The sequence below is a fragment of the Lagenorhynchus albirostris genome, chromosome 14 (assembly GCF_949774975.1).
Source record: "Lagenorhynchus albirostris chromosome 14, mLagAlb1.1, whole genome shotgun sequence".
Lineage (NCBI taxonomy): Eukaryota > Metazoa > Chordata > Mammalia > Artiodactyla > Delphinidae > Lagenorhynchus > Lagenorhynchus albirostris.
The window spans coordinates 10,738,485-10,754,234 of NC_083108.1; the positions used below are offsets into that span (position 1 = coordinate 10,738,485).

Genomic DNA, 15,750 nt, shown 5'->3' on the forward strand with positions numbered 1-15,750 from the left:
CTGCACGTCCGGAGCCTGTGCTCCGCAACGGGAGAGGCCACAACAGTGAGAGGCCCACGTACCGCAAAAAAAAAAAAAAAAAAAAAAAAAAAAAAGGCACTAATAGTTTCATTGAATTGTATTTTACTTAAGTGAATTTCTCATGTCTCTAAATTTTGAGAAAGAAATTCTGAAATCTATGGTAGAGAACAGCTTTACAAATGTGCAGTATTTTTTCAACATGCCTACATAATTTAATTGTAGATGTTGGATCTGATAGTCATAATTATCTTAAAAAATAAAAACAAAATGTTAAAAGCCATTAGCTTCACTTTTACATTTAGCTTCAAATTGTGTGTGTGTGTAATGTGCATGAGTGTATGCTCAGTATATATAATGCTCAGTATATATAATGCTCAATATATGTAATATATGCAATTTGAAGTCTAATATATATTAAACTTACATAGTGAGTTCTTTTTCCTTTTTTTTGCCTTTAAAATTATTACAGGTAAAATGCAATTGCTATACAGTTATCTGATCTGTTTTAAAAAGTTGATTACTTTTGAAGTATTGGTCATATTTAACATGCTATATACATACTCCAGATCTGGATAAACAAAAAACATAGTGTTCATAAAAAAATACAGCATGTAGCAGTAAGGTAGTGAATCATATAATTTTTCCTGCTTATAAAAATATAAGCCATTAGCAGCATAATTTCATTAATTAATGCAGTGAAAATGTAAGAGTTAATTTTGTGATTGTATGTTGTATCAACATTCTCAGTAGTTACATAGCTACTAATGTATTTATTTATAATGCTTGTTCATATGTGCTTTGAATGACCAGACAACCAATAGCTAAAGTTGAGGTATTCATTTTATGAGTAGACTATCACTGACAAATCAGTAGTAGTTGTGCATATTATTTTTTAATCTCTGATGGCTTCTTATAAAAAGCTAAGCTAAGCTACTGGAAGATACTGAAAATGCTTTCGAGTCATGAAAACAAGAGTACAGGATGGTTTTCATGTTAAGTAAATGTTGTACTCTAATTCTTTGAAGTATATAAATGGTTAATTACACATATGCCTGTCACGACTGAGAAAATTATGGAATTCTCTAGAACCTCGCTTTATTTCTTCTGGATGTCTGGAAGATCACCTAACCTACATTCATTGTTTCATTGTTGTCTTTGAATAACCGTCTCTCTTCCTGTGTATCTGTGATCTGTAATGAGGCTGGGATCATGTGAAATCATTCATCTTCCACTTAGTCTTCCTTGTGAGTGGGAAAGAATTGTGATTTGTATTCCCTTGCCCATGCTGATATCCTTAATTCTTATTAATGACGGAATTAGTTTGATTTGGATCCCAACCTTTAAAGACCTTATAAAATAACTGTTTTTGAGTAGCGGCTTCCATTAATCATACCAATTGTCTCTTTTCCCAACTTAGAATACTAATTGCATGCTTTTTCCCTTAATGCATATTTCCCAAAACAGAAATTATCCATGTTTACCATATAACAATAAATATAATCAACCTTATTATATAATTTCCATAATAAAGCCTTACATTTTTACAGTGTTTTACAGTTTACACAGCATTTTCACTTAATCATCTCACAAGCCTCTGAAACAGACAGGATAGTAATTAACTCAATTTTAATCATGAAGATATAAAGGCTCAGGGAATTAGAATGGCATCCAGGGCACAGCAAAAATGTGCTGTAACTGGCTTCTGACCCAGATTTTATAACCACAGACTAGGGGTGCTTCCTCATACACCAGTGACACTCAAAAAGCCAAAGTCTGGTGACATTCCACAATAAGTAATTCACACTCCATATTCTGTGCTAACATGAGACGGCATCTGCGCAATTAAAAAAACAGAGGGGGTGGAGTCAAGACGGCGGACTAGGAGGATGGGGAATTTGCATCTCCTCACAACTAGGGCACCTACCAGGCACCGCTGTGGGACCACAGACACCTAAGGGGACGGGAGGAACCCCCAGCGACCGGGTAGGACGTGGGGCGTGGGGGGAGTAAGTGGGGAGAAGTGGAGGTGGGAGGGGACTGGTGCCCCTGAGGGGCGGCTGGGGGAGGGGAGGAGTTCCTACACCCAGCGGGACCCACCCACGGTTAGGGGTCCAGCAGGGACGGGGGAGACCCCAGGGGAGACGGTAGGGGTGGGGCGTGAAGGAACAGAAAGGAACCGGGCCAGCGCTTTCCCTGTCCACTAAGGCACCCAGAAGCCTGTTGGGCTCCCGGGGGCCTAATCCTCTGCCCTCAGAGTCTCCCTCCTGCTGCACAGAGCCCAAGCCCCGCCCCTACACCCCCACCCAGGGCCTGACCTCTACACTCAGAGACCCCCTCTGAGATGCCCTCCAACCGTGCTGGGCCTAAACCCCGCCTACACACCCTCACTCAGGGTCTTACCTCACCCCTGCCTAAGTTCCGCCTCGACCCCGCCTAAACTCCACCCCCGTAGCCAAGGCTTGCTTTTTTTTTTTCTTTTCTCCTCTTTTAGATTGGGGTTCTGCTTTACCTTGTTGATTCATTGTTGTTGATTCTTTTGTATTTTTATTTTTCCTAATCTTTTATTTCTCTTATTCTTTATATTTTGTTATTGATGTCTCCTTTGGGCTTGTTCTCCCTCCCACCCCCCACCCCCCTTTTTTTTGCTTCTGTTGTGATTTTATTTTACCTTGTTGCACTTGTTTCAATTATAGTTTTAGTTTTCCTAATATATTTTTTTATCTTCTCATTTTATTTTGTGTTTTATTCTTTGATATTGTACTGCTCCTTTTTCTCTTTCTTTCCTCCTTTTTTTTTTAAAACCATGCCACGAAGCTCGTGGGATCTTGGTTCCCAGGCCGGAGGTTGGGCCTGAGCTCCTGTGGTGGGAGTTCAGAGTCCAAACTGCTGGACTAACAGAGAACCTCAGACCCCAGGGAATATTAATCAGACTGAGGCCTCCTGGAGGTCCTCACCTCAGCACCAAGACCCAGCTCCATCCAACTGCCTGCAAACTCCAGTGCTGGACGTCTCAGACCAAACAACCAGTAAGACAGGAATACAGCACCACCCCTCAAAAAAAAAAAAAAGAAAAATCTGTTACACACAAAGGAGCAAGGTAAAAACCTACAAGACCAGATAAATGAAGACAAAACAGGCAACCTACCTGCAAAAGAATTCAGAATAATGATAGTAAAGATGATCCAAAATCTTGGAAACAGAATGGAGAAAATACAAGAAACATTTAACAAGGATCTAGAAGATCTAAAGAGCAAACAAACAGTGATGAACAACACAACTAACTGAATTTAAAAACACTCTAGAAGGAATCAATAACAGAATAACTGAGGCAGAAGAACGGATAAGTGAGTTGGAAGATAAAATGGTGGAAATAACTGCCAGGGAGCAGAATAAAGAATGAAAAGAACTGAGGACAATCTCAGAACCTGTGGGACAACGTTAAAAGCACCAACATTCGAATTATAGGGGTCCCAGAAGAAGAAGAGAAAAAGAAAGGGTCTGAGAAGATATTTGAAGAGATTATAGTCGAAAACTTCCCTAACATGGGAAAGGAAATAGTCAATCAAGTCTAGGAAGCACAGAGAGTCCCACACAGGATAAATCCAAGGAGAAACACACTGAGACACATATTAATCAAACTGTCAAAAATTAAATATAAAGAAAAAATATTAAAAGCAGCAAGGGAAAAACAACAAATAACATATAAGGGAATCCCCATAAGGTTAACAGCTGCTCTTTCAGCAAAAACTCTGCAAGCCAGAAAGGAGTGGCAGGACATATTTAAAGTGATGAAAGGGAAAAATCTACAATGAAGATTACTCTACCCAGCAAGGAACTCATTCAGATTCCATGGAGAAATTAAAATCTTTACAGATAAGCAAAACTAAAGAGAACTCTAAAGCACGACCAAACCAGTGTATGACTAAAGCACCACGAAACCAGCTTCACAGCAACTGCTAAAGGAACTTCTCTAGGCAGGAAACACAAGAGAAGGAAAAGACCTACAATAACAAACCCAAAACAATTAAGAAAATGGTAATAGGAACATACATATTGATAATTACCTAAAATGTAAATGGATTAAATGCTCCAACCAAAAGACATAGACTGGCTGAATGGATACACAAACAAGACCGTATATATGCTGTCTACAAGAGACCCACTTCAAACCTAGGGACACATACAGACTGAAAGTGAGGGGATGGAAAAAGATATTCCATGGAAATGGAAATCAAAAAAAGCTGGAGTAGCAATTCTCATATCAGATAAAATAGACTTTAAAATAAAGACTATTACAAGAGACAAAGAAGGACACTATGTAATGATCAAGGGATCAATCCAAGAAGAATATATAACAATTGTAAATATTTATGCACCCAACATAGCACCTCAATACATAAGGCACATGCTAACAGCCATAAAAGGGGAAATCGACAGTAACACAATAATAGTAGGGGACTTTAACACCCCACTTTCACCAATGGACAGATCATCCAAAATGAAAATAAATAAGGAAACACAAGCTTTAAATGGCACATTAAACAAGATGGACTTAATTGACATTTATAGGGCATTCCATCCAAAAACAACAGAATATACTTTCTTCTCAAGTGCTCATGGAACATTCTCCAGGATAGACCATATCTTGGGTCACAAATCAAACCTTGGTAAATTTAAGAAAACTGAAATCATATCAAGTATCATTTCTGACAGCAATGCTATGAGACTATATATCAATTACAGGAAGCCTGTAAAAAAAAATACAAACACATGGCGGCTAAACCATACACTACTAAATAACCAAGAGATCACTGAAGAAATCAAAGAGGAAATCAAAAAATACCTAGAAACAAATGACAATGAAAACAGGATGACCCAAAACCTGGGGGATGCAGCAAAAGCAGTTCTAAGAGGGAAGTTTATAGCAATACAACCCTACCTTAAGAAACAAGAAATATCTCAAACAACCTAACCTTACACCTAAAAGCAATTAGAGAAAGAAGAACAAAAAACCCCAAAATTAGCAGAAGGAAATAAATCATAAAATCAGATCAGAAATAAATGAAAAAGAAAGAAACAGTAGCAAAGATAAAGAAAACTAAAAGCTTGTTCTTTGAGAAGATAAACAAAATTGATAAACCACCAGCCAGACCCATCAAGAAAAAAAGGGAGAAGACTCAAATCAACAGAATTAGAAATGAAAAAGGAGAGGTAAAAACTGACACTGCAGAAATAAAAAGGATCATGAGAGATCACTACAGGAAACTATATGCCAATAAATTGGACAACCTGGAAGAAATGGACAAATTCTTAGAAAAGTACAACCTTCCAAGACTGAACCAGGAAGAAATAGAAAATATAAACAGACCAATCACAAGCACTGAAGTTGAAATTGTGATTAAAAATCTTCCAACAAACAAAAGCCCAGGACCAGATGGCTTCACAGGTGAATTCTATCAAACATTTAGAGAAGAGCTAACACCTATCCTTCTCAAACTCTTCCAAAATATAGCAGAGGGAGGAATACTCCCAAACTCATTCTACTAGGCCACCATCACCCTGATACCAAAACCAGACAAAGATGTCACAAGAAAAAAACTTCAGGCCAATATCTCTGATGAACATAGATACGAAAATCCTCAACAAAATACTAGCAAACAGAAACCAACAGCACATTAAAAGGATCATACAACATAATCAAGTGGGATTTATCCCAGGAATTCAAGGATTCTTCAATACACGCAAATCAATCAATGTGATACACCGTATTAACAAATTGAAGGATAAAAACCATATGATCATCTCAATAGATTCAGAAAAAGGTTTTGACAAAACTCAATACCCATTTATGATAAAAACTCTCCAGAAAGTAGGCATAGAGGGAACCTACCTCAACATAATAAAAGCCATATATGACAAACCCACAGCCAATATCGTTCTCAATGGTGAAAAACTGAAAACATTTCCTCTAAGATCAGGAAAAAGACAAGGCTGCCCACTCTCACCAGTATTATTCAACATAGTTTTGGAAGTTTTAGCTGCCGAAGTCAGAGATGAAAAAGAAAGAAAAGGAATCCAAATCGGAAAAGAAGTAAAATTGTCACTGTTTGCAGATGACATGATGCTATACATAGAGAATCCTAAAGATGCTACCAAAAACTACTAGAGCTAATCAATGAATTTGGTAGAGTAGCAGGATACAAAATTAATGCACAGAACTCTCTTGCATTCTTATACACTAATGATGAAAAATCTGAAAGAGAAATTAAGAACCACTTCCATTTACCATTGCAACAAAAAGAATAAAATACCTAGGAATAAACCTACCCAAGGAGACAAAAGACCTGTATGCAGAAAACGATAAGACACTGATGAAAGAAATTAAAGATAACACAAACAGATGGAGAGATATACTATGTTCTTGGATTGGAAGAATCAACATTGTGAAAATGACTCTACTACCCAAAGCAATCTACATATTCAATGCAATCCCCATCAAACTATGAAGGGCGTTTTTCACAGAACTAGAACCAAAAATTTCACAATTTGTATGGAAATACAAAAGTCCCCGAATAGCTAAAACAATCTTGAGGAAGAAAAACGGAGCTGGTGGAATCAGGCTCCCAGACTTCGGACTATACTACAAAGCTACAATGATCACAGCAGTATGGTACTGGCACAAAAACAGAAATATAGATCAATGGAACAGGATAGAAAGCCCAGAGAGAAACCCACACACATATGGTCACCTTATCTTTGATAAAGGAGGCAAGGATATACAAAGGAGAAAAGACAGCCTCTTCAGTAAGTGGTGCTGGGAAAACTGGACAGGTACATGTAAAAGAATGAAATTAGAACACTTCCTAACACCACACACAAAGATAAACTCAAAGTGGATTAAAGACCTAAACGTATGGCCAGACAGTATCAAACTCTTAGAGGAAAACACAGGCAGAACACTGTATGACATAAGTCACAGCAAGATCCTTTTTGACCCACCTCCTAGAGAAATGGAAATAAAAACAAAAGGAAACAAATGGGACCTAATGAAACTTCAAAGCTTTTGCACAGCAAAGGAAACCATAAAGAAGACGAAAAGACAACCCTCAGAATGGCAGAAAATATTTGCAAACGAAGCAACTGACAAAAGATTAATCTCCAGAATATACAAGCAGCTCATGCAGCTCTATATAAAAAAAAAACCCAATCCAAAAATGGGCAGAAGACCTAAATAGACATTTCTCCAAAGAAGATATACAGATGGCCAACAAACACATTCAAGGATGCTCAACATCACTAATCATTAGAGAAATGCAAGTCAAAACTACAATGAGGTATCACCTCACACCAGTCAGAATGGCCATCATCAAAAAACCTACAAACAATAAATTCTGGAGAGGGTGTGGAGAAAAGGGAACCTTCTTGCACTTGGTCTGTTGGTGGGAATGTTAATTGTTATAGCCACAATGGAGAACAGTATGGAGGTTCCTTAAAAACTAAAAATAGAACTACCATATGACCCTGCAGTCCCACTACTGGGCATATGCCCTGAGGAAACCAGAATTTAAAAAGAGTCATGTACCACAGTGTTCATTGCAGCTCTATTTACAATAGCCAGGACATGGAGGCTACCTAAATGTCCATTGACAGATGAATGGATAAAGATGTGGCACATATATACAATGGAATATTTATTACTCAGCCATAAAAAGAAACAAAATTGAGTTATTTGTAGTGAGGTGGATGGACCTAGAGTCTGTCATACAGAGTGAAGTAAGTCAGAGAAAAACAAATACTGTATACTAACATATATGGAATCTAAAAAAAAAAAATGTTTCTGAAGAACCTAGGGGCAGGCCAGATATAAAGACGCAGATGTAGAGAATGGACTTGAGGGCATGGGGAGGGGTAAGGGTAAGATGGAACGAAGTAAGAGAGTAGCATTGACATATATACATTACCAAATGTAAAATAGATAGCTAGTGGGAAGCAGCTGCATGGCACAGGGAGATCAGCTTGGTGCTTTGTGACCACCTAGAGGGGTGGGATAAGGAGGGTATGAGGGAGACGCAGGAGGGAGGGGATATGGGGATATACATATGCATATAGCTGATTCACTTTGTTATACAGCAGAAAGTAACACAACACTGGAAAGCAATTATACTCCAATAAAGATGTTAAAAGAAAATGAGGCAGTTATGCACATAGCTCAGCTAAATGCTTTCCCCTTAGCACCCCAATCCTTTTCCTAATTTAGATTCTTAAAGCAAAGAAAATATTGCTTCCTTCAGTTTATCACACTTTCTAGTCTTATCGCCTAAAAGGCACTTGCCAAATAACAATAATACATTGGAATTAACAAGATAATATTAGACTACTTTTTTAAGGTCGCTTCAGACATACTTTCCAATGTGCCCCCTTGTCACACACACACAGGCACCTGTTCTTTTCAGTTAAATTCTGAGCCTGTACAAGTTAGCATAACAATGAAAAAGTGTCAGAATATCACTCACACTGGCTGTCTTGTTTTTGCTTGAAAAATTACTCCTGGAATTATACTTTACACTGCCTGCCAAATGACAGCCTCAAATAACTTCCGTTTTTCTTAAGGGCTAATCCCACTCCTCTGAAACCATTTCAGTTACACTCAAAACGTAAACGCTCTCACTCCTTTCTTGCTCTTTTGATTATGACGATGATGTGTCAGCTAACATTACTGCGTTAGCTTTTCTTGCCAAATTTGCATACACCGTGGCATATACACGCAATATATATTAATAATTTAAAAATAACTGACTCTGTATTTAAGATCAAATAAACTATATAGACTAACAAAGTGAATTTCCTTATCTATTAACTGTAATATATATTCCATGTGCCCCCAGCCATCACTGACCAGAAAGAGTTAAGTTGAAGCTTGCTTTTAATCAACTTTAATTAGATCAACTGTAAATAAACCTTCAAATAGTGACTTAGAAACAATTAGGGTAACTAAAACAGTTTGTAAGTCAATAGATGTCAAAATAACATGGGAAATATTATGATTAATATTCATAAGTAGTGCTTAACGTCTTTAAAATATTTAAACAAGGTGCTTTTTGCCTCTTGCAATATATCTAACTTTATTTTAAGCTCTTCTAGATTTTATATTTGGATATAATGCTAACAGTCTGTTTGCATGTAAATTTCTTTGGGCCTGTGGGCCGTACCACAAATACCACTCCTCCCTTGTATAACTACACCATTTACATGAGAATTGCCAAAGACTGCTCATCATCCAGTGTAGTAAATGTAATTGTGCAAGAAGTTAAATTTAAAACATTCTCAGAGGGCAGAGTGAAAAGGCAGCTATCATTACCTAAACATTATTATTTCTTATCTGTGTCTAGTAGTTATCTAACCGCAACTGCAGTCAGCCTCAGCTGTGCTTCCTGTCAAGGGAAGAAGTTGACCAGCTTCATGTAGGCCATTGCTTGTACAAAGATCTACTCATGGCCTCCACATAGCATCTTTTCCTCTTGTCTGCTTCCTCATTTTGGTGTGCAGCTGACTTTGGAATATCGCTTTAACATAGAGATTGTTTTGTGAATTCAGAATTATAATCTAGGCTTGATCTGCAGAAGTCCACTTTCTTTTAAGATTTAGTTTTCATATTCTTTATGCTGACTTAAAATTATGCAAGGATAACAGTCCAGAATAGAGGTCTGGGCCTGTTTCCTTGACCTGGACAGTAACAAGTGAAATGCACATATTTTTTAAGAAATTAAATTGTCCAAAAATGCATTACTTAATGTATACCTTGAGTTTCCAGTGGTGCTCCCATAGGGACAAATGGAAAATATGTAAATTTACTGACTTCCCAAACTGTTGTCTGCACTGGGAATTATTAAGCCATTGCTTTCCATAACGAAGTGGGTCCCCTCCCTTTCTCCCTGTAGCTCCAAGGATCTGATACCAGGAAATCACTACCACATGAGTCTATATTTAGTAGTAGGATAGGACGTAAATTCCTTCCATGTCATCATTATTTGATATTCTATTCACTCATAGTATATTTACAACCATCAGGTTTCCTTTTATAAGTAAGCAGCAAAGTGTTGGTAAACATTTCACAACTAGTTCTACGGGGTGGGGGGAACGTAGTGTTCAGTGATTTCCATGGTGGTCTAAATATTACCACCAAGGCTGACCTACCGAAATGATATCACTAGAAGCAGAGGTGGAAAGACATATGCATAATTGGTACTTAGGAGTTGGTTTGAGCTGGCTCCAGTCCACCACTGAACTTTAGTGACTAGATAATAGGTATTTATTTAAATGCTTTTGGAGGACCTTGTAACAAGCTTTAACATTGATTTTTGTTGATCAACTGTTCTAGTCTCTGGGTTTACAGCAGAGCCTATCTCTCAAGTATCATGTCAGATAAACATATACAGCCTTAGATTTCAAAAGGGAAAAAGAAAACTAAAGTAACAAATTCACCACCATTACAAATAAGCTTAGCTAGAGTACTTCATATAAATTCCATCTCTATTAGGGACATTCTTCCAGCCATCTCAAGATTTCTTTTAAATACCATTGAATCAAGTTCAATATTGTATTGTTATTTTCCACACATAAAATAGCAGTTGAATATATGCAAGAATTTCAAATCTTTATTTAAATCTGAACCTTTTTTCCCCAATCTATTACTGGCAAAAACGAAATTAAAAAAAATATATATATATATATATAAAATATATATTTAAAAGGAGAGAAAGCAAGGTGAATGATGTGATGTTCCTTTTCTAAAATACATTCAAACTTATATGTATGCAACAATCAGCAGTTCTGATATCATAATCTAAAAGTACTATTTTATCTTCTTGCAGACAACAAGGGGATTATTAAAAAACTATTCTCATTAGCTTGCTGATGTAACACCTATATAATTCCTGCACCACACTCTGATTTTATGAAATTGGGTAAGTGTACTATGCTTTACTTTTTTAATTTGAAAAACTTACACATGTGACTAAAAGTCATGAACAGTATCATTTACCATTATAAAATTGATTTTTCATATGTATATTAATACAGCAAGAAGCATCTAGTCATGAAACAATGTCTATAAAACTTTATTCAAATGAAAGGACTGTTTGCAGATAACCATACTGATTGAACTATTTATTTTGATGGAGCTGAAGGCCACTTTCACATACTTCATTTCTAAAGATGGGCTGCAATTTTACAGAATCCTACAGTTTCTCCTCATGTAATCAAAAGATTGATATTCTTGTTCCAGTGTTCGTCTTTCAGAAAGAAGCACTTTTAGAAACACAGTTTCCTATACAGCGTCCACTATCTGTAGATTTATTAGGAACCCAACAATAAACCCTTTTTTAAAAGGAGAAAAGAAAGAAAAAACTAAATTCATTCTTATGTGAATATATTCACATTAAACTAGTATTAATCTAGAAAATAATGTTAGGTAGAAATATTAGTCATAGAATTCTTCTTTCTCAAACACATGTGATCAGTTAATTTTTCTCCTCACTTTGGCACATCTAAACAGGTATAGAAAGTATACAGTGCTTGGTTAATTCTTGAGGAACATATTTGCATCAGAATTTAATGGTGGGTTTTGAAATTTATAACATTACATTGTTTAAGATATATTCAAAAAATCTGTCCTTTACTCAATATTTTTACAGCAATAGAGGGTGAGGGGAAAACATTCTTGAAAGTCTTTGGAGCATACAGAATTTGTGACCTTGAAAAATCAATCTTGCATCAAAGAAAATCTCAATTCTCTCTGAAATCTTCCTTCTATAGTACAAATTCTTTCAATGTTTTGTACATTTTAATGGCTCAGACAAACAACTTATACGTCCTTGTAGCTGTGTTCCTCTCTGAGACGTGAACAGCAACAGGCCTCAATTGCTCTACTATTTTTTTTTTCCATTTCCATGCTTCATTTCCTCCATGTAGCTCAGACTGGAGAAAAATCAGCATGTTCTGATGAGCTTAATATTCTGAGGCAGGAAGATGGACCTGAATTGAGTGGAGATTGGAGGTCCAAAATAAATATAACACCATGTGTCAAATAAAAAAGAAAACATAGTCTCCTGTACAAATCAGAAGAGATAATAAAAAAATCAACGAATAGACAGCAACTTTTCTTCATACCTACACAAGCATCTCAAAACGACTGCCAACTTTAAGAATGATTTACCTTTTGCTTATTTGGAACATTTCAGAATTTATTTGCTAAACAATGGTTTATGTTGCCTTAAAACAAAATTTTATTGGCTTGTATTGGAGGATTGGGGAGGATTTTCTAAGAATATTTATATTGCTAAATAAAATGTATTTGCTAACTGACAGCAATAAAATTCTGCTGGATGCTCTAATCTAGCAAGCTGAAAGCATCACTGTAAATTAAATTTGTCCCAAGTTTTGATATGCAAGAAGTTCCAGGACTTTTCAATCCTGTTTTATTCCCCTCCCTGCCAGTACCGTGAAGGTATGTACAGGACACCCTGGCAACACTGACAACACAGGGCACTACTTACAGAGGTTAGGTGCCTTTGCAGGTATCTGAGAGTTGCTATCTATTCACAAACCACTGAGCATTTCTTTTTATCAAAAAGCCTTCCAATGCTCAGTCTGTGGTCAGTGCAGTCCCTTGGATAAGTCTAATGAAGATATGCTTCACCAAGGCAGAACCCTAAACGGTTAAAAATGGAGAGATATTTACAACCATTTCCTCTAGCAAGTGGAGTTCTTGTTTTCTGTATGTAGTGGTGTTTTGTTTTGTTTTTTGCTTTTACTTTTTCTTCAGTACATTTCAAACTAACGTTCCAGGGCTATGAGTACAGACTCTCCGGGCCAGTTCCGTACATGTCTGCGAGTCGTTTAAAACGCGGTCCCCAGTCACTAAGGTAGTCGTAATTCTGATCAGAGTTTGAGCTGATGGAATCTAGCGAGCTGAGCGATTCAGCCACCGAGCCATTTCCTTCGAAGGCGTATGTCTGCAAGGAATCGTAAGGCGGGGCGCAGGGGTCAATGTCGGCTTCCTTCAGTCTTTCCCAAATAAATTCCCGGAAAATGACATTATCTGGGATGCTTTTAAAAGTCGGTCGACTCAAGAACTGAATTTCTGGAGTCACATCTCTCCGGGTCTTGGTGTCTCTGAGGACGTTGAGGTTTCTGAGCGCGGCCATGTCAAAGGCTTCTGTGTCTTCCTCCCCCCCACCCTCGTCATCGTATCTAACGATGTTTTCTCTGATATCTCTCTCTTCGTCGAAAATAAGGGGCTCTTTTTTCCTTCTTCTCATAGTGACGATCAGGAGGATCAACACTGAAACAAGGAGACAGCAAAGGGAAAGTTTCAGTAAACTCGCGCTCCCTCCCCCTGGCGAAATTACGCCTCTGATGTTGATTTCAGATTTTTCTGCCCTTTAAAGGGAAATGAATGGGCCGCCTACTTCCATGGGAATTCACAGCAGTAAATGTGCTAAAATTGCTAAAGCGCCTTTAAAATAGAACACTTTTTATACATCAAGAAACCCTTTTCCACACCTGTTCAGGATTGATGTCTCCCTCTTGAACGTAACCCCCAAAGCATTTGACAGAGCAAATGGAAGGGCCAGGGGAGGATAAATAATTTCAAAGCCATGAAACACCAAGGGATTTTTTTTTTTTGAACTCCTTAATTGCTGGAAAGGCAAAGTGACATTCATAAATGTTTGGGGGTCTAATTTAACAACTGCAATTTCAGAAGGAAATGGATTATAGCATTTGGCTGGGTTCTTTGGAGAAATGCCTAGTACTTGTCTATGAAACTCAGCTGTTAAATAAAATCCAGCATGTTCAGACCATATACAAACATTAAAACCTTCTTTATAATAGAGTCCCACTTTCAGTATGAAACACTGAACTTGGTTTTTATGTATTATACCTAGAGAGTACAGGTTGTGAGATTTTAGCAGTAGCCGAAGTCTGATTGAAGAAATCAATCATCCCTTTAACATTAGGAATTTTCTTTCCTTTATCAAAATTAATAAATGATAAAGCACGTTTGCACTGGAAAGCAGAGAACAACTACACTGGCTACTCTAAACAAACTGAATATACTTTTGTGCCTTTTAATAAGGACAGCTGTCCCTCTGTATCTGCAGGTTCCACATCCAAAGATTCAAGCAACCCCGGGCTGAAACTATTTTCTTTTTTTAATTCCAGGAAGTTTCAAAAAGCAAAACTTGGATTTGCTTTACATAGGCTACTATTTTATATAACATTCATATTGAATTTACAACTATTTATATAGCATTTACATTGTACTGGGTATTATAAGTAACCTAGAGATGATTTAAAACATAGGGGAGGATGTGCATAGGTTATATGCAAATACTATGCCACTTTTATACAAAGGACTTGAGCATCCTTGGAGTTTGGTATATCGGAGTTCCTGGAACCAATTCCCTACAGATAGAGCTGGGTGACTCTACACTAATAAGAAGGTGACTACTCTGCTCTGACTATGAGTGACTGAATGCTTGCCAAAGTGGGAACACATTAGATTTCATGGCCTGCTGAATCAAGTTAAAATGAAGTAGAAAGTATTCTTGAATTTTGGAATTCAAAAATGTATGTTAGTGAATTATCTTTAATGATCTGTCTACAAGTAAGTTATCTTCTTAATAATTTTTAATCACAATATTTTTTTTCCTGCAAGGTCTAGGAGGCCCAAAATATACACTAAGTGGATTATGGTTTGGGGTACGTTACTCTCAGCATAGTTTTAAAAAGGACTTTGAAATATTTATATTTAAAATACCTTTTAAGGTATTTCTTTGGCATTAAGAATTTGAGAATAAAAACATCAAACTAAGACATCAAGGTAATTCAGAGTAATTAAATGTAACGACTAGGGGTGAAGCATATTTCAGCCTTCAACTCAGTCTGCTTTAAAAAAACCAAAACTCTAAGGATTTATTTAACCAAAATGATTTTTATTATCAATGAAAAGTATATGCTTTCTTAAGTATGTGTCTATTTGTTCTCTATCATCAACAGGAATATGACTGACAAAGATTTTTATGGGAGATCTTTGGAAATAGTGGGAAATCAATTGTTTACTGGGGCACTTTTTAATTTCCTTTCCTATTTGACTCTGGCCTATTGCTCCCCCATAAGCTTTATCCACAGCCTACAATTTAGAAACTGAGATACATTTCTGAACTTTCTGGCCACCTTCTCATGTTGCTATGGCACATAAGTGCTTAATTCTCTTTTCTTGATATTATTTACTACATTTAAATGTTATCAACTGGCTTCATCAGAGTAGGAAACGTAGTTCAAAAGCCAATGCTTTTGAAATGAATGAAATACCATTCATTTCCTGTCTGTTCCCATAAATATTCTGCCATGCATCTGCCCTCCCTGCTAAGTGTACTCCCAACCCTGTCCCTTTTGGTCTTCTGAAAATTAGCATTTCTACCACCCCTAAAGCCTTTTAGTTTTCAAGCTCCATGCTAGAATGTTACAACAAAGACATGTTTACAAGATTAATATGTTTCTGTTCTAACATTCTGGTATTTAACTTTGCTGTCAAGAAGGCCTTGGCTAAAAGTCCAGTCTTTCCAAATATTAGCTGTGTGATCTTGGGCAAGTAACTTGAACTGCACGTAGCCATATGTGACAATTATAGCCAAGTTCAGGGCTCACGGGGTGGAAAAGAGATTG

General features: G+C 36.9%; 1 protein-coding gene across 4 annotated transcripts in view; it reads right to left on the bottom strand.

The window, feature by feature from the left end:
* Positions 1-11,172: 11,172 nt before the first annotated feature.
* CDH7 (cadherin 7) overlaps positions 11,173-15,750 on the bottom strand; it is a 190,175-nt gene continuing 185,597 nt past the window's right edge. For 3 of the 4 annotated variants that reach the window (XM_060121156.1, XM_060121158.1, XM_060121159.1), the window contains one exon: positions 11,173-13,363. In XM_060121156.1, coding sequence (XP_059977139.1) covers positions 12,870-13,363 — 494 coding nt within the window. In that variant the 3' untranslated portion in view covers positions 11,173-12,869. The remainder of the gene's footprint in view (positions 13,364-15,750) is intronic. The other variant, XM_060121157.1, reaches the window with a different exon arrangement.